Here is a 20090-nt window from a genome sequence, read left to right as displayed (position 1 = left end):
GATATTCAGTAAAAGTAAAAGTGTAAAAATTGGCATAAAAAAATTGAATAATGCAAACACTGAACTTCATTGAAATGCCTAAAGCATGTTTATTGAATCACACAAATAGAAAATAATAGCTCCAGAAGTGCCTGAATTCCCTAGACTCAGAAACATCTCTTATAAAGTTGAATAAAAGGTTAAATAAATAGCTCTCTGAAATTTTTCCACAGAAAATACAGTAAAATTTAAATATAACTACAATGACTTGTCTTTGTTTTAAGTTCAAACACAACAAAAATACAGGGAGTTCTCAGGCTCAGCAGCACCTCTTGTAAAGTTAAATAAAAACTTAGATAATAGCTCCCTGAATTTTTTCACAATAAATAAAATAAAATTTTAATATAACTGAAATGATTTAACTTTGTTTTAACTTCAACCAAAAACAAAAAGTGCAGGAGTTCTCAGGCTCAGCATTATCTCTAGTAAATGCAAATAAAAACTTGCTTCCAGAGATTTTATAAAGTAATAGTATATAAAACAAAGTTAAATAAAATTTGCACAGAAATGTGTCAAATCAATCAGTAGTCCCAATTGAGCAGCACAAGATTGTGGTGCAAAAAACAAAGTTGTTCAGAGTGCTCTCCAGTGAGACGGCTTCTCTTGCGTTCATAAATTGTAGAAACTTCACTGAAGATTCGCTCACTTGGGACTGATGAGGGTGGTGCACAAAGAAATTTTCTTGCATGTTTGGCAAGTTGCTTGAAGCGCCCTTCATTCTGTTTCCACCACTGAAGTGGATCCCCTTGCCGCCTGTCGATCACTGGCTCCTTCAGGTACAGGTAGAGCTCATCCTCAATGCAGCTGCTGGCCAGCTGGTCATCAGTGTGGGGTGCCAGCAGAGAAGTGAACATCTCATCAACACGGCTACAAATGGATGTCTGTTCCCTCCGTTGCCTTTTGTGGGTGTTTCCATCATCCTCGTGGGTCCCACATGCAGCAGCCTGCTCCTCCACACGAGCCTCCTCAGTAGTTGCCTGCTCCTCCATACTGGCTCTATCTGTTACAGCATGCGCCTCTCGAGAGGTCTCTTGCGTGGAAGCGTCCACTTCCTCTTTCAACCACTCTTTGGCCTTGTTCATTGTTGTGGCAACGGAGAATGCGTGGCTCTTATATCGAGGATCTAAGAGACAGGCCAGCACCACAGGCTTTGTGTCCTCTAATTTTGAGAAACGTTTCTCCAGGCTCTCCCTCATGACTTGCCTGAGCATTCCAATGCCTTTTGCGGAGGGCCCCTCATCTTGAAGAAGCATCTTCAGCACAGTCAGGCATGGAATAATGCAGGATGCTGATGAGTTACTGTGGCTCACCTGTAGTGTCACTTCCTCTATTGGTAGAAGAGTCTCAATTAAATTGGACACAAGGTCCCACTGTTGAGCGGTGGGACTTGAGAATCCTCCATGTTCACCACAGTAGAGGTGAAGCGCACGTTTCTGCTCCAGCATTCTTTGCAGCATGTGGAGCGTTGAGTTCCACCTCGTTGGAACAGCCTGGATTATGCTATGTTCTGGTAGGCCAAGTTCCCTCTGAATCTTCAGCAAATGCTGTTTGGCCAAAATGGAGTGGTGGAAATGTGTAGCACAGTTCTTAAGCATTGCGATAACATCTCTGATGGCTCTTTGACTTAGTAGACCATTATGCACAACAAGTTGCAATGCGTGAACTGTGCAGCCGAGGTCAGGGAGTTCAGCAAGCCTCATCCCCTTCACAATGTTTGTGCCGCTATCTCGAAGCACTAGTGCCACACGATCTTTCCTTATTTTCCATTCCTCAAGCATACTGAGGAATGTGTCTTTGAGGTATTCCCCAGTGTGTGACCCTTGCATCACTCTTGTATTTAAAACAACCTGCTTTCTTGTCCATTCATTGTCAATAAAATGGCATGTCAGGCTCATGAGCGACTCTGTCGCACCAGACCAGCAGTCCGTGGTGAAGGAGAGGGAGTAGCCAGCATTTTCTGGTTGGATCATGGCTTTGATCTTGTCCACAACCTTGTGGTAAACTTCTTGAAGCTTTTCAGTTCGATAATATTTCTCACTTTTCAGTGAATATCGTGGCTCTGCTGCAGCCATAAGGCGCTTAAAGCCAACATCAGACACCATCGAGAACGGTTGGTTATCAGTAACTATCATTTCTATGATTAGTTTATCCATTAGTCTAGACCTTTCTGAATTTGTCCACTTCCTTTGTTTATCAAACATGCTCAGTATTGTTGGCTGCGATGAAGTTGCCACATCTGTATGAGTTGCTGATTCAACTTAACGTTTCTTCTGAGCAGTTTTATATAAGTCAGGGTGATGAATCCTGAGATGGGACCACAGGTTGGAGGTGTTTTTATTTTTTGCTACTGTTGCTCCCATGCTGATTTCACCATTGCATGTTTTGCACACAGCCTTCCCTGGTGTTGTTGACCAAATGAAATACTGCCAGACTGCACTTTTAGACTTAGGTGCATCCATCTGTAACAAGGGTTTGAAAAAAATAAGAGAGAAGTGTTAAAGGTGGGGCCACATGCTGACATATGCTCAACTCAGCATGCTTAATTTATTGCAGCATTTAGGATGCCTTAAGTTGATTTCATTATTAAATGTTATATTTTACCATGCGATAGCAAGGACCCTCCATCCATCCATCCATTATCTATACACCGCTTAATCCTCACTAGGGTCGCGGGGGGGGGGGCTGGAGTCTATCCCAGCTAACTCGGGCGAAGGCAGGGGACACCCTGGACAGGTCACCAGTCTGTCGCAGGGCTACATATATAGACAAACAAGCACTCACACATTCACACCTACGGGCAATTGAGAGTAATCAATTAACCTCAGCATATTTTTGGACTGTGGGAGGAAGCCGGAGTACCCGGAGAAAACCCACGCATGCACAGGGAGAACATGCAAACTCCATGCAGAAAGATCCCGGGAAAGCCGGGACGCGAACCAGGGACCTTCTTGCTGCAAGGCGAAAGTGCTAACCACTACGACACTGTGCAGCCCAGCAAGGACCCTGTCATTCAAAACTGTGTTGCTACATTATTAATGATTAATATGACAAAGGCTACATATAAAAGTATAATAGTTGCTATGAGTGCAATTAAACTCCTGACAGGACACAAACAGCCTTTCGGGCTTTAATGAGCTCACACAGTATTAAAAATGTTCCACCACTTTGTTCAGATAAATCATTTCTGAATTTTACTCTCTCATCTTCCCGTTCATTTTCAGATCATAGGACCAGAAAGCTCATAGCAACGTTAGTAGTCGTGAGTTGTAGAGTTTTTCACGTGACTTTAACTACATACTATTCTCCACATTACATACCGTGATTTCCAGACTATTGAGCGCACCTGAATATGGATCCGAAGAATCCGAATATTCGGATCTCAAAATAAATACGTGCAGTAGCTCTGTTTACTTCTTTGACCGACAGATCGATTGCCTTTAACTTAAAAGCTAACTCATATTCAATTCTATTCAGTTCAATTCAATTCAATTTTTATTTATATAGCGCCAATTACAGTCAAATTGTCTCGAGACGCTTTACAGAACCCATATGCCTGACCCCCAGAGCAAGCCAAAAGGCGAGAGTGGCAAGGAAAACACCCTTTTAACAGGGAAAAAAACCTCGAGCAGAACCCGGCTCTAATGTGGGGGGACCCATCTGCTGCTGGCCGGGCGGGTTGAGAGGGACAGAAGAGGTAGAAAGGTAGAGATAGAGGGGTAGAGGTAGAGATAGAGGGATACAGATAGAGGGGTAGAGATAGAGGGATACAGATAGAGGGGTAGAGATAGAGAGGTGGGGGGGTGGGACACAAGGACCATAAAACACAGCCACACATCTGAAGCATCCAGCATCCAGCTCTGGGACCAGGGACACTCGGAGAAAGGACACAGAAAGAAACAGAGTGAATGTAATGCAATAATGGTATATATAGTAAATACATAGGTAGTTAGAGAAGAGCTCAGTGCATCAAGAGAGGTTCCCCAGCAGTCTAGGCCTATAGCAGCATAACTAGGGGCAAACTAAAAGGACGTCAAGAGGGGAAGTCAGTTTTGCAAATGAAAACACCAGCTCACCCCGTCAGGGTCCCCCAGTGAGCCCTAACTATAAGCTTTGTCGAAAAGGAAGGTTTTAAGCCTGGTCTTAAAAATAGAGAGGGTGTCCGCCTCCCGAACCCAAACTGGGAGCTGGTTCCACAGGAGAGGTGCCTGATAACTGAAGGCTCTGCCTCCCATTCTACTTTTAGAGATTCTAGGAACAACAAGTAAGCCTGCAGTCTGAGAGCGAAGAGTTCTGCTAGGATAATATGGTACTATCAGGTCTTTAAGATATGATGGAGATTGGTTGTTAAGAGCTTTATATGTCAGAAGAAGGATTTTGAATTCTATTCTAGATTTAACAGGAAGCCAATGAAGAGAAACCAATATAGGAGAAATATGATCTCTCTTGCTAACTCCCGTCAGTACTCTGGCTGCAGCGTTTTGGATCAGCTGTAGATATTTCAGAGAGCTATTGGGACAACCTGATAATAAGGAATTACAGTAGTCAAGCCTAGAAGTAACAAATGCATGGACTAGTTTTTCTGCATCACTCTGAGACAGGATGTTCCTGATTTTCACAATATTTCTCAGGTGGAAAAAGGAAATCCTACAGATTTGTTTTATGTGCGAGTTAAAGGACATGTCCTGGTCAAAGATAACACCGAGGTTCCTCACAGTAGTACTGGAGGCCAACGTAATGCCATCCAGAGTAACTATATGCTTTGAAAGCAATTCTCTAAGATGTTTGGGGCCAAATACAATGACTTCAGTCTTGTCTGAATTTAGTAGTAAGAAATAGGTCATCCAGGTCTTTATGTCCTTAAGACAATCTTGCAGTCTAGCTAGCTGATTAGTTTCATTTGGCTTCATAGATAAATACAATTGAGTGTTGTCAGCATAACAATGGAAATTAATACAGTGCTTCCTAATAATGTTGCCTAAGGGAAGCATGTATAATGTGAACAGTATTGGTCCTAAGACAGAACCCTGAGGAACTCCATGATTAACCCTAGTATGCTCAGAAGAGTCATTGTTGACATGCACAAACTGGAACCTGTCTGATAAGTAGGATTTAAACCAGTCCAGTGCTGTCCCTTTAATGCCAATAGAATGTTCTAGTCGCTGTAATAAAAGTTTGTGGTCGATTGTATCGAATGCTGCACTAAGGTCCAATAAAATAAGTATAGAGACCAGTCCATTATCTGACGCTATGAGAAGGTCATTAGTAACTTTCACCAGAGCTGTTTCTGTGCTATGATGCACTCTGAAGCCTGACTGAAACTCTTCAAACAAGCTATTCCTTTGTAAATGTTCACATAATTGATTTGCAACTGTTCTTTCCAGAATTTTGGAGAGAAATGGGAGGTTGGAAATTGGTCTATAGTTGGCTAAAACATCTGGATCTAGAGTGGGCTTTTTAAGTAAAGGTTTGATTACAGCAACCTTAAAAGCCTGTGGTACATAACCTGTTACTAGAGAGAGATTAATCAGATCTAACATTGAAGAATTAATTAAAGGTAAAGCCTCCTTGAACAGTCTAGTTGGGATAGGATTTAAAAGACATGTTGATGGTTTGGATGTAGGAACTATTGAAATGAGTTCAGAGAGATGTATGGGAGTGAAAAATTCTAAATATCCATCTGGTCTTACAGCCAATTCTAAAGTATCTGTACTCGATGATACATCTGTGACATTTGCAGGAAGGGCCAGAGTAATTTTTTCTCTAATCGTAATAATTTTATTTGTAAAGAAGCTCATGAAGTTGTTACTGCTCAAAGCTAAAGGAATACAAGGTTCAACAGAGCTCTGACTCTTTGTCAGCCTGGCTACAGTGCTGAAGAGAAACCTGGAGTTGTTCTTGTTTTCCTTCGTGTGTTTTCCATGATGAGGGTGTGTGCATGAAGCGCAAAATGACTGATCTGAAGAATTTAGTGTGAGTGCGTTTGATTTAATTCGAACAGTTTCATTGGTCCACTGTGACCGGTTCGGTAATTTCATTCTGACGAGGATAAACGTATTGACGGCATGAAGCTGGCCTATAGAAATCTATACATTAGCCACATCATTGTATAAGCTGTAGGGTTCAAAGCGTGAGAAAAAGTAATGGCTTACTGTCCGGAAAGTACGGTGTATTTTCCCCATTGCTAATACATAGTCTGCAGAGCATTTAGAGCCAGATCGACGAACTAATTTTATGGTAAAAGCTAAGCAGCCTCTACTTTAGCGCTCCCTAAAACAAGTGAACTGAGTTTTTTATGCACTCTCTCTTAATCACACACACATGCTTTTCTATCATGGACTGTTTCCATCTCGATATTATCAGCAGTCTTCTTTTAAATAATTCACAGACATGTTGGGACGTAATACGAGTTAGCAGAGCTGCCGCTAAGGTTTACTCTGCTCTTATGTTATTCTGCTGCTCACTGTAACGTTAGTAGTAGTTGTGAGATGCAGAGTACTGGGATGTTTATTACAATTTCGGAAGAGCTTTCTGCATTTACCTTTGACACGTGTTTTCTGTCCGGAGCTTCTCACTAGAGTTGTGACGTTCGCGAACGAGCCGATTCTTTTGAACGGCTCATAAACATGAACGATCGGAGCCGAGTCGCGGCTGGGGGAGAGCCGTTCTTTCCGTCGTTCTTTTTTCCCTATGCGTGTTTAAAGCAGACGCACACAAATTAACTCCTCCTTCGGTCTATGCATAGGGTCTATGCTCCCTGCCCCTCCGCTAGAGACAGAACACTTGAGGGGAGTGGCGCATGCGCAGGAGTGTTGTGCACGCATTCTTCACGTGAGTGCTCCAGTGCAGTGGGGAAAAAAAACCCTGCGTGCCTCTGTCATTGGTTAGGAGCGGAGCCATGACTCGTGCACGCTGCTGTCACGGTTAAAAAAACAAACACACGTGCACGAGTGCCTCTCTGTCTCAGTGCCAACGTAGTAGCCGGTTGTTCGAACGAAGAAGACACACACACGTCTGAAAATGAGTCAGAGGAGAAGGAGCAGCATTTGGGGGCACTTTTCTTGCGAAGAAAACAGTAAGGCTAAATGCAGCATTTGTCAGAAAGTCATTTCATTCAAGTCTGGGTCAACAAATAATTTACACAGGCATTTGAAGACTCAACACCCAACAGTGCAGGTCACAGGTTTGAGAGCAGAGCCAGACTCAGACAACAGCAGTGACACTGATGTGTCCATTGCCTCCTCTGCCTCCACATCTGCATCTACAGCAGCCTCTGACCCCACTGGGCCCACCACATTAGAGATGTGACGTTGGTGAACGAGTCAGTTGTTTGAACGGCTCTTTTAAGTGAACGATGAGAACCAGTTCACAGCTGCGAGTCGTTCGCATGTGGAAATTGCCAACACTTTCTTTACGTTTCACCTCAATGAGTCTGAGTTGTCCATGCTGCCTTCATGTGAACGACTCATGACATTTCCGAATTTGAGTTGTCCACAGCAGCTCCATTCACATGAACGCAGCTCTATATGTAGCTAACTTAGAGGAGGAGTGTGAGCACCTCCCGAGTCCGAATGACTGGAGACTGGAGCGGAGCCACATTTGCCGCTTTATCAGGGAGAAGGAGATATTAGTGATGGAAAAAAAAGAAAAAAATATATCTTTTTCTGTATTGTTAAAATGTTCTTGTGTGGAACATTTTACAGTAAAGCTGTTTTGCATGGAAGTTATCCGGTAGTCTGCATAGTTTTATTGTGCCACAAAATTTTTTAGGTGACTGAAAATTCAAAACAGTGATCTCACCGTCAAAGCATGGGGATATAGGCCAAATGAAATTCTAATCAGTATTTTAGAATAATTCCCACCAATAGAGTATATATTGGTGGGATGTGTAAGTTTGAAATATTGAGATCCATATTGTATCTTGTAACTGCTACCAGTGATTGTTTCCTGGATAAAAACGAGTTACCCCTGGTTGATTTCTAAAATAAATGAAGATAAGAACGAGCCAGTCTTTTGAACGGCTCTTTGAAAGGAACGGCTCCTCAAGATCCGGCTCCCTTCAAAGAGCCATAAATCCCATCTCTACTTCTCACACAAGAAAACTTTTCCTCTCACTCTCCAGTGTGTGTGAGGACAGCTTCTTCTTCGGAGGCTCTGCCTCTGCCGCTTAACCAATCAGAGGACGGGGTGAACAGTGCAGGAGACAGCAGGCAGGAGAGAGAGGCGCGGCTGCATCTGAGCCGAAATAACCCAGTTTTAAATTGCTTTCTGCATATCGGCCGGTCGGATTAAAAAAAGGCCGATGCCGATATACGTCAAATTTCCAAATATCGGCGCCGATAATCGGCCCGACCAATAATCGGTCGATCTCTAGTATATACAGCTACGCATAACCAGGAGCTCACACAATCCTGGCCCACTACAACTACACACCACCATGGCAAAACAGAAACTACTACACCCAAATGACAAAATCACTATCATTAATTATAACAATGATGTGACCTGGGAAACAAGCTACTCTACTTCACTGGCAGTGTAAAGAGGGAGAGTGGTCGCGGAGTCTGCTACTACCACCAAGATCTGCACCCCTTCTACTTGTTGCGGCTTAGCCCTCGCAGCTCCTGTTGCTGGCGACGGCCGGGTATGGGCCCAACACTCCAGCACCATCCATTTTCAGGGCTAGTTCATTAGACCAGCCCCGACTAGACACCGGCCCACCGGGACAGTGCCCGGTATGCCAGATGGCCAGTCCACCCCAGGTTGAAGAGGGCTGTGTGGCTTGGCTCATGGAGGTTCTTGACACAAGGCTGACTTTGGATCCAGAGAGGGTTTGATGTGGAATGCATGTCCAGATTGGGACCTGGGTGTGCACATCCAAGGGTAGTCAGGGAGGAGTGTATCCAGGCATGGATCAGGAAAAAGGCAGAGAAGAAATAGGTTAAACCAGAGCAAAACAAAGCATAACAGAATTACTTGGTTAGACTTGATTGACTGCAGTCTGATCAACTCTCTGTCATGGAATGATGAGCTGAACCCTTGTTTTATGGTAGACTGTGGAAATCAGTGGCAGGTGAGCCATTCCCCAACACAGGTGTCCTCAAACAAGTGATTACCCCGTAGGAGGGAAACACACACACACAGACACACTCACCCCACCATAAGGGAAAAGGGAAGGAGGGAGAAGGAAAGCTAACAACTAAGCAGATGTGGAGGGCATGACAAGTGTGTGAAAGTTGATGGAGGAAAAAATTCTTATTTAATCTATTAATTGACTTCTATCACATTTACAACAAAAATTGTTTAAAAAAATAATGGGGTTTGAATATTTAGTGACTGTACTTATATGTTCTTTATATTGAAAATGAGAAATTTCAGTTTGTTTTGAAGAAAATTGCAAACATTTCTTTCAATACAACTTTACCTTTGATTATGGGCTATTAAGTGTACATTGGTACGCAAAAATGGCAGTGTTATCCCTTAAAAGCTACAGTTTGGAGAAAATGAGGGCATTTGAGTGCATTTTGAATCCACTATTACGTGCTTATTAAAGAAAAACATGTCAGAAAACATGGACTAACACTCTGCTTTTGTTCTGGTGTCTAGGATCCACTAAGGGGTGTCTAAAGGCCCTGGCAATGAGGTTCAAGACAACTCATGCTCCTCCTGGTGACACCCTAGTCCATGCTGGAGACCTGATATCTGCTCTGTACTTCATCTCCAGAGGATCCATAGAAATCCTTAAAGAAGATGTGGTGTTAGCTATATTGGGTAGGTGCCAGTATGACACTTACAGGCTATGAACTCAAGCAAGATTTGAGGAGAGTCATTAAGGCTTCCTACATCAAGAGTACTATGTTTTTATCATAACCACATTTTCTTGTCTTCCAGGAAAGAATGATATTTTTGGGGAGCCTATTAATCCTTATGATCTGCCAGGAAAATCCAGTGCTGATGTCAAAGCCCTGACCTATTGTGATCTGCACACAATACAAAGACAGGACATGTTGGAGGTATCTTGTTTTGCTGTCCAACCTATATTTATCTAGTTTCTACCAATAATGAATAATGAAATATTTCTGGAAGGCTGGGACACAAACTGGGGAACACTGAGTTTAATTGATTATTCTAGTGACAGACTGGTGACCTGTCTAGGGTGTCCCCTGCCTTTGCCCCAAGTCAATTGAGATAGACTCCAGCCCCCCGGTGTGTGTATATATATATATATATATATATATATATATATATATATATATATATATATATATATATATATATATATATATATATATATATATATATATGAGAAAAATAATATTGTATTTTAATATTTCTTATTATATTTTTTGATTGCATATTTACAATACCAATGCTATTTTCCCCTTACTGTTTGTGTTTACAGGTTCTGGACATATATCCCAAATTCTGTGAATATTTCTGGTCCAACCTGGATATCACCTTCAACCTCAGAGATGTATGTTACTTATGTTACAATTATTTTACTGATTCAGTCCATGTAGACATTGTGATTTGTCAGCAATGGAGACTGAATTTGAGACTGAATCCAGTGGATCATCTGGTAAGTAGCTCTGATGGGACACATACAGTCTGGTCTATAAATATTTTGACATTGACACAATTTTCTGCCTTGCGACTCTCTACACAACTACAATGGATTCAAACTATCAAGATGAGCTATCAGTGCAGAATTTCAGCTTAAATTGAAGGGTATTTACATCCAAATCAGGTGAACGGTGGAGGAATTACAACACATTTTATATGTGTCTTCCACCTTTTTAAGGGACAAAAAGCAATTGGATAACTAACATAATCATAGATCACATTGTCACTTTTAATATTTGGTTGCAAATCCTTTGCAGTCAATGACAACCTCAAGTCTATAACCCACAGACATCACCAGTTGCTGGGTTTGGTCCCTGGTGATGCTCTGCCAGACCTCTACTGTTGCTGTCTTCAGTTGCTGCTTGTTCTTGGGGCATTTTCCCTTCAGTTTTGTCTTCAGCCAGTGAAATGCATGCTCAATTGGATTCAGGTCAGGTGATTGACTTGGCCATTTCAGAACATTTCACTTCTTGGCTTAAAAAATTCTTTGGTTGCTTTCGCAGTATGCTTCGGGTCATTGTTCATCTGCACAGTGAAGCACCGTCCAATGAGTTCTGAAGCATTTGACTGAATGTGAGCAAATGATGTTGCCTGAAACACTTCAGAATTCATCTTGCTTTTTATTTTCAGCAGTGACATCATCAATAAATAGAAAAGAACCAGTTCCATTGGCAGCCATTCATGCCCACGCCATTACACTACCACCACTGTGCTTCACTGATGAGATGGTATGCTTTGGATCATGAGCAGTTCCTTCCTTTCTCTAGACTCTTCTCTTCCCATCATTCTGGTACAAGTTGATCTTTGTCTCATCTGTCTGTTGGCTGTTGTTCCAGAACTGCACAGGCTCTTTTAGATGTTTTTTGGCAAACTCTAATCTAGCCTTCCTGTTTTTGAGGCTCATCCAAGGTTTACACCTTGTGGTGAACCCTCTGTATTCACTCTGGTGAAATCTTCTCCTAATTGTTGACTTTGACACACCTACCTCCTGGAGAGTGTTCTTGATCCGGCCAACGGTTATGGAGGGTTTTTTCTTAACTAGAGGAAGGATTCTTCTGTCATCCACCACATTTGTTTTTCATAGTCTTTCAGGTCTTTTGCCATTGCTGAGCTCACCCATGCTTTCTTTCTTTTTAAGAATGTACCAAACAGTTGATTTGGCCACACCTAATGTTTTTGCTACCTCTCTGATGGGTTTGTTTTGTTTTTTTCAGCCTAATAATGGCTTGCTTCAGTGATAGTGACAGGTCTTTGGACTTCATATTGAGTTGACCTCACCAGATTCCAAACACAAATACCACACTTGAAAAGAAGTCTAGACCTTTTATCTATTCCTTTTAAATAAAATAATGAGGGAATAACACACACTTGGCCACGGAACAGCTGAGCAGCCAATTGTCTAATTACTTTTATTCTCTTGAAAAGGTGGAGGACACATACAGTGTGTTGTAATTCCTACACCGTTCACCTGATTTGGATGGAAATACACAAATACACTCAAATTAAAGCTGAAATGCTGCACTTGAAGCACATCTTGATTGTTTCATTTTAAATCCAATGTGGTGGTTAACAGAGCCAAAATGCAGAAAATTGTCACTGTTTAATTTATGAACCTGACTGTATATGATGACGTATAAGTCGATTTTAAATACTTTTGAATTTCTGCAAAGTGAAGTGTAAATATCAGAGACAAAATGTACAGCTCTGATGGATCAGCAGCATCTTAAATGGTTCATTTCCAGTTGAATCAACAGTAATTGGCCATTTTCTTTAGCAATGCATGTACCTCAACACCCCCCCACTCTCTCTCTCTCTCTCTCTCTCACACACACACACACACACACACACACACACACACACACACACACACACACACACACACACACACACACACACACACACACACACACACACACACACACACACACACACACACACACACACACACATCACCCACCATCCCACCACCACCTGTAGGTAAATAATGAATCTGGAGGTCTTCTGGGTGGAGATGACTGTGATGGATTCAACAGACCATACAAACACAAAATATCTTCGACTCACACAGGTACTTCACAAATACAGTGTATAAGCTGAATGCACCCATTGTCTGTGTAATAATGTTGACACAACATTGGAAAACATTTATTAAATGTCACTTATTTGAAAAAAATTATAATAGAAAAAATGTTTTTATTACATTAACATCTTACTACTAGGTAAGTGTAAACATAGGCAGAATTTGCTTTGATGTTTTAGTGTATAATAATCAAATAAAATGAATTGAGATTTTAAAAAGGAATGGAATTTACATCATATTGACCAGAAATATGTAAATATCCACAGTTAAGCAGTACAAATCATGTGTAACATATAGAATACAAAGGAATTATGTTAATGTAAAAATTGCCATGATAGAAGTTGTGTGTGTTACGGGAAATTAAGATGATTAGATTTTACATGAATATAATATTTTGTGACCATGGATGGAATAGGGTCTGTGTTAGTGGAAAGCTCAGGCCTTGTTCTGCAAGAAAATATCCATAGTCAATAAATATCAGAGAAACCTCTGACAGAGGAAAATATAGAGTGTCAGCAGTTGATCACAGCCACCTCTGGGTTGTCGTTCATCTGCTGACTGATCAAGCAGTACAACTGCTCCAGTGTTAATTTAGCATTAGCTCGCGGAGGTATGTAGACGGCTACAATCAGGATACAACAGAGCTCGTTAACCGTCTTAAATGGTCTGCATTTCACTGCCAGATATACCAAGTCGAGAGAACAGTATGTTCCGATGATTTTTGTACCAGTACAATAGGCGTTGCGAACATACATAGCTAAACCTCCACCTCTGCGTTTCTGCGAGGCTGTAGTCCTGTCCGCCCGGAGAAGAGAGCGCTCGGCTAGCTCCACTGCCGCGTCTGGGATGTTGTTGTCCAGCCAGGTCTTGGTAACAATTGCCACACAGCTGTCGATCTTTCCAGAGACGATCCTCAGTTTCATCTCGTCCATTCTGTTGGCAAGCAACCTGGCATTTGTGAGGAAGAGACTGGGAAGAGCCGGTCTGTGTGGGTTAGCTTGTAGCCTAGCTAGCGCAGGCCGTCCCTCTTGCCCCGCTTTTGTTTATGGTGTGTCCTCCGCCTCTTTTGCCGCAGAGGGGGGATGGTGAAAGCCTCGGCGGTCCGCTGAATCTCCTATGGAATAAAATCCAGCTTTGGAAATGTTTGGTGGTGTGCATTTTCCCCTATATCTTACAGCTTAGCCCTACTGTACACTATTGCTGCTACAGGTAACTGTAAGAACAAAACAAAGGCACATAAATTAAAAAAAAAAAAGAATAGAAAAAAAGGCGGGAGCTCCAAACCGCTGTGTGCACACGTGCCACCACCTCGAATGAAGGATTATGAGAAGAATCCTAATTGCTTAGCAGCAGGGTGAAAACAGGGGAAGGCTACTTTTTTCCAAGTGTGTCTTCTGGATGGATGTTCCTACATGTGGCCTATAGCCTGTGTAGCAATGGGCTGGCGGTACTTCAGCCGGCCAGAATTATCTCTGTCTTGACAGCAGAGAAAACCACAATCAAGTTTTTGCTGGACCCTCCCTTTGTCTACTTTAACTTTACCTTACTTCATGATGACATCAGTGCTGAGTGGGAGCCACATCATCTGTTGCAGGACATCTCTTGTTGTTTAAGCTTTCTTTTTCTCTGACGCTATGTTTGGGGCTATTGTAGGGCTGCAGAATGTATTTTAGGCAAATCAGATGCTTTCTTGGTGGCATTGTGTGATGGATACGGCTCTAAACATTTTAAGCATGCCATTTTTTTTTACTATATATTTCAAAGGAGATTTCACCTTGGATTTTTGTGAGAGTTGCAGAACAGCTTCATGCCTGGTTAATCCCTAGCAATGTCAAGAGTTTTTTTTCAAAGAAAAACTCAGTTGTTGTGTCATCTTTCTTTTTTTCTTTTCATTTTGTTGCAAATTGCAATGATATATTCTATTCTACTCTATCTTCCAGGTGAAAACATCACAACTGGGAGACAGAGTGCAGTGTACAGATGTAGAAGAAAGCCCAATAACTGGGAACTGTGGGGCGACTGGAATAAAAATGACTATAAACATACATTGTAAGACACTGTATTTTGTTCACCTCTAATAAAACATACATTAATTATTCTGTATATTTCCCATTACAAAAGAAAACTCTAAACTAAATGCTTCTGTAGATATGACACTGTGTTCTCCAGCGAGGGTGACAAGGAGGATTCAGAGATAACCGGTCCCCTCCAGAACGCCATTAGTGCAACGGTCACAAGTACTACAAGATGCCTTGAGACTGAATGGAGAGAGAAGACCAACAACTCTATTACAGGTAGGTGTTGAACATGCATTCAAAGCCAAAATGAGAAGGAAAAAATATATAAACAAAACAAAGACTGTGTAAGTGATGATGACAATCCCATCTAGATTTATGTGTCCTGTACTGTGTGGCTTTTCAGAAGTGTCTGACATCTTTACACTCTGGGGTGCAGAGAGTCGGGAGGACCAGAGACACCAGAAGGTGTCGCACTCACTCAGCCTGAACTCTCAGCCTCCAACTCAGCCTGCCTCTCAGCGCATCGCTTGCCTCCGCTCATCGTCTCCTTGTTCCTCCAGTCCCACTCCTCACTTTTCTCCTCCTTCTGTTATCTCTTGGAGAAAGAAGACGGATTTGCAGAACAGGCTGGAGGAACTGCAGCATCAAATAAGCAAGTGAGTCGCAGGGCTTTTTCAAGGCATTTTTTTTTTTTTTGACTGTAGAGATGATGGCTTTACATTGACATCAGATTTGAAGTAAAACACAAAGGGTAAAAGCACTTAATAATTACTTCTTACATCGGTACCTTGCCCAGCTATTTACCTTAGGCCTAGGCTATTTGTTCAATTACTACAAACTAAACAATTCCTGCTTTTAATTAATTTTACTTGATATAATAGAATATTTTACACTGCCTGGCCAAAAAAGTCACCATCTGGATTTAACTAAGCAAATAGGTAAGTGCCTTCCATTGAATAATTACTGCAGTGATGAATATGTTTCAGCTGGCAACAACTTATTTAACCCTAGCTGATGCAGTGAAGAGCTTCTTATTTCTTAAACAACCATGTCAGAAGACATATCCTGTGGTCATAGAAAGGATGTCAATCTGTCTCAGAAGGGTCAATTTTTTTATTGGCCTGCATCAAGCAAAGAAAACTACTAAGGAGATTGCTGAAACTACTAAAATCACTTTAAGAACCATCCAAAGCATCATTAAAACCTGGAAGGATCGTGGTGAACCATCATCTTCGAGGAACAAATGTGGTCCGTCATGCTGTCTGATGAGTCCAGATTTACCCTGTTCCAAAGTGATGGGCACATCATCGTAAGAAGAGAGGCAGATGAAGTGATGATGCCCTCATCATGGCTAGTGCCTACTAGCCTGTGAGGGTTAGGGTTATGATCTAGGGTTGGTCAGGTTCAGCAATGTCATGTTCCAAAAGAATGAGGTCAGCTGACTCATTCAGCAACCTGACTGCTTGGGGGTATAAGCTGTGGGTGAGTCTGGTATTTTTGGCTCATGGATCTGTATGTCCTCCTGGAGGGGAGTAGGTAGAATAAATGGTGTGCTGGGTATGACGGACTGTGGAGGATGTTTTGGACTCTGTGCCGACAGCATGAAGTGAAGAGAGTGGATAGCAATAGGAGGCTTTTTCCAATGATTTTACTACTCATTGAAGAGCCTGCTGATCAGCCTTGGAGCAGCTGGAAAACTACACCAGTACTCCATATGTCAGCACACTTTCCACAGCACAGTGGTAGACGTTCAGCATTAGTGAGAATTTTCTCCATTGAAGCTTCCTTAGGAAGAATAGACGTTGTTGTGCCTTCTTAATGGCCAGGGTCGTGTGTTTTCTCCCCAAAACAAGTCCTCTGTCACAGTCATCCCCAGGAATTTGAAGTTTGAGACCCTCTCCACCTCCTCGTTACAAATGAAGAGTAGGGGTGGCTGAGCTGTCCAGATTTACTGAAATCTGCTATTATTTCTTTAATTTTTTTTGTGTTGAGAACCAGGTTATTGTTATTGCACCGTGCTGCCAGCTGTTCAACTTCCTCCCTGTATGCAGTCTCATTGTTGTCACTAATGAGGCTGAGCACTGTTCTATCGTCCGCGATAAATTCAAGTCGGGTGACACACTTGGCCAAGTCCATCCATCCATCAGCTATACACCGCTTAATCCTCACTAGGGTCGCGGGGGGGCTGGAGTCTATCCCAGCTGACTCAGGTGAAGGCAGGGGACACCCTAGACAGGTCACCAGTCTGTCACAGGGCTACATACAGAGACAAACAATCACTCTCACATTCACACCTACGGGCAATTTAGAATAATCAATTAACCTCAGCATATTTTTGGACTGTGGGAGGAAGCCGGACTACCCGGAGAAAACCCACGCATGCACGGGGAGAACATGCAAACTCCATGCAGAAAGATCCCGGGAAAGCCGGGACGCGAACCAGGGATCTTCTCGCTGCAAGGCGAAAGTGCTAACCACTACACCACTGTGCAGCCCCTTGGCCAAGTCATAGTTTTAATTTTGTTTCTTATTTAGAAACTCTTGTGTGAGTTTGGCAGTGTATTTTGAATTGTTACCATACTGAATTACTCTGCTAAGCCTCTGGAAACTTCAAGTCATCTTGTCAGACCGTATTTTGATATATCTACTGGCATTCTTGGTTCTATATAAATGACATCTCCCATTTGCACTCATGAAGGCCCATATCATCATACTCCCTCCTCCTGAGTGTCAGAACTATGCCCTGTCTGAACTGAACAAATGAATCTTGGTTTCATTTCACCAGAGAATGTGCTGTCAATATTCATCAGGTTTGGTGCAGAGAAGAAATAGCAAGCAAGAATTATTTTCTTGGATGCTGCTGCCTATGGATATTTATGCTGTGCAATGTTCATACTGTTCTGAGCTATCACAGATTCTCCCAGTTCATTTATCAGCCAAAATGACTAACGCCTACATTACAGATGTCTGTATTTTGAGAAAACACACTGTACTACTGCAAACCTACAGCCTGGTTTATCCAAATACTGTATATAACCCCTTCTAGCTGTACCCTAATTGATGTTTGTGTTTTCTAGGTTGGAGTCTCGTATGTCAGCAGACATAGGGATCATTATGCAGCTTCTTCAAAGGCAGATGCCAACGATCCCACCTTCCTATAGCACCCTGACATCAACACCTAATGAACCCTTTTCCCCCATCCTGTCCTCCACTGCATCCAGAACTGGCACCCCAACCCCCTCCTACCCCACAGAAAAGTCATCAGCCACCAACCCCCAGCAGCCCAATGTAAGCCAAGATCAAGCACTTCAACTTCTGGAATCAAACTCGTTCAGTTGTGAATCCTCTGACAATCATACTGACTTACCCCCTCTCATTGATACCTCATCCCTCCAGTCTTCTTTGTATCAATCACTATTCTCTGCCCCCAGTTTCCCCCAAAACCCCTTCATGTCTCCAACCCATTCTCAAAACTCCTCCCACTCTTCCTCCTCTAGTCTTCCTCAGACAGCTCAAGCTTGGCCTTGACTGAAGCCAACAAAACGAGTGTAATGTGACAAATTGAGGATTGGCAGGCTTTGATGTATTTAATAAGTGAGTGTGATGTTATGATTTTTTTTCCTTTGCAACAGTTTTGAAAGAGTAAAATCTAAGTATGTAGCTCCTATAAGTTCATGTAAGGTTTTTGTAGCCTTTGTGGTAGATATCATGTACCTTTGTGGTAATTCATGTAAATCCTTCCTGAAACTGAACCAGTAGAGCTAACATAATTCTATACATAGTAACAGATGGATGTGAAGCAAAAAATAATAATTGAAAAAGTACAGAAAAAAAGTCATGGGATTATTGTTAACTGTAGATAACAAAATAGTGTTTATATTTGGTAACTTACATAGACTGACTACAAGGCAACAGGAAACAATACAAACCCAAAATTTACCTTAGGGTCAAGCTGACCCCAAGGATATTTGCCTCCAGAAAATTTACATAAAATTGTTGACCAAGTTTTTGTGTCAGGCACTTTATTTGTTCAATTCATAAATAACCCCATTCATAATGAAACCTATCAGAGTTGACCTGTCCTCTAGCACCATCATCAGGCCAAACTTTTAAATTAGAAGTAATGTATCTTGAAAAGTTTTCATACAAATCTTCTCAAATTTACTGACAATATTATTGACCACAGGAGTACGAACCCTATTGGTTATGGTGATGATATGGTCTTTCCTGTATCACAAACATCAGGCCAAAATTTCAGTTTTAGAGTTAGTGTATCTTGGAAATCTTTCATCCAAATCTTTTATAATTTGGGGTGCACATTCAATTCATCACTCTCACAGAATGAACCATATTAATTGATGTTGGTGACCCTTTCCTCTCATAAGCATTTGTTTGTCATCAAAATGTATGACATGGGATAAAACCTGGAATGCCTTCAGACACATGGTGGCTGGAAACATTGCCCTTCCAGTCTCGGTGTTCCAAAGGCTTGCTGTTGCTTCACCCTTTAATTTGTAAATGCCTGCCAAAATGAGCAAGCCAGTGTAGGCTTCTGTGTCAACTACATCCATGTCTTTCCAATTGTCCCCATACACACACTTCCCTCCAAATTTGTCACCCAAGTACAATATTTTCAATCAACAGTGTTATGAAGAGCTCGAATGATGACTTGAAGTCTTCAACAAGGCTGATTGCATATCTGGTGGGGCCCTGGAACCATTTTGATAATATTAGCAGCACTAAATCTACCTTGCTGTTGAAGTGGAGAACGGGACCATATTATCTTCAAATTTTTGGAAGGGATCATGTCTGCTGGTGGTTGAGAGACAATAAGAGGGTCAGCACTCACTCAAAACCAGGTTCTCCTCAACACAGTCCTGCCTCAGACACATTCTCCTCTGTCACTGTCAAAGAGTTGGTCCAAAACATCACGTACAGTGAATGTTTTCCCAGAGGACATGCAGATTGCAGTATACACAGAGCACAATGAGGAATGATTTGGATAGAGGGCTGCCGTGCAAGCTTTTATGTTTACTCACGCCTTATTTTGCATGAACTACGTACCACTGTCCTTGTGGGAATACCCTGCCCTCCACAGCATGGTAAATATCAGTTCTGCTTTGGCAGGTGTGAATACAGTAGGTCACACATACACACACTTTCATTTTAGAGTGGAGGCATATGTAGTTGGAAAGACTTGGATGTGATCAGCTCTCAAGCCCACATTGGCTTCCTCATTTTGGCAGTTCACAAGTCAAGTTGTTTCCCACACCACAAGCGGTATCAAAGTTCTTGTGGAAATAGTTGTTTTCCCCACCCCCCTGTTATGCATC

At 42.0% G+C, this 20090-nt stretch overlaps 1 protein-coding gene across 1 annotated transcript; it reads left to right on the top strand.

Moving 5' to 3' along the window:
• Positions 1–6989: 6989 nt before the first annotated feature.
• LOC111577585 (potassium voltage-gated channel subfamily H member 2-like) lies at positions 6990–18762 on the top strand. The gene is made up of 8 exons (XM_055014872.1): positions 6990–9807; positions 9928–10049; positions 10439–10510; positions 12637–12727; positions 14680–14788; positions 14888–15033; positions 15161–15413; positions 17835–18762. Exons 1-8 carry the CDS (start codon positions 9675–9677, stop codon positions 18283–18285), a joined length of 1377 nt encoding a protein of 458 aa, XP_054870847.1. The 5' UTR covers positions 6990–9674; the 3' UTR covers positions 18286–18762.
• Positions 18763–20090: the final 1328 nt, after the last annotated feature.

Source organism: Amphiprion ocellaris, chromosome 10, assembly GCF_022539595.1.
Source record: "Amphiprion ocellaris isolate individual 3 ecotype Okinawa chromosome 10, ASM2253959v1, whole genome shotgun sequence".
Lineage (NCBI taxonomy): Eukaryota > Metazoa > Chordata > Actinopteri > Pomacentridae > Amphiprion > Amphiprion ocellaris.
The sequence above is the reverse complement of the archived record's forward strand: the minus strand, read 5'-3'. Positions and strand labels throughout refer to the sequence as shown.

What these genes read in the sequence shown, in the direction of transcription:
- LOC111577585 (XM_055014872.1), top strand. Translation starts at nt 9,675, where the DNA reads ATGAGGTTCAAGACAACTCATGCTCCTCCTGGTGACACCCTAGTCCAT. An exon ending in AATATCTTCGACTCACACAG is followed by an intron (nt 12,728 to 14,679) that starts GTACTTCACAAA and finishes TCTATCTTCCAG; the next exon opens with GTGAAAACATCACAACTGGG. An exon ending in CTGCAGCATCAAATAAGCAA is followed by an intron (nt 15,414 to 17,834) that starts GTGAGTCGCAGG and finishes TGTGTTTTCTAG; the next exon opens with GTTGGAGTCTCGTATGTCAG.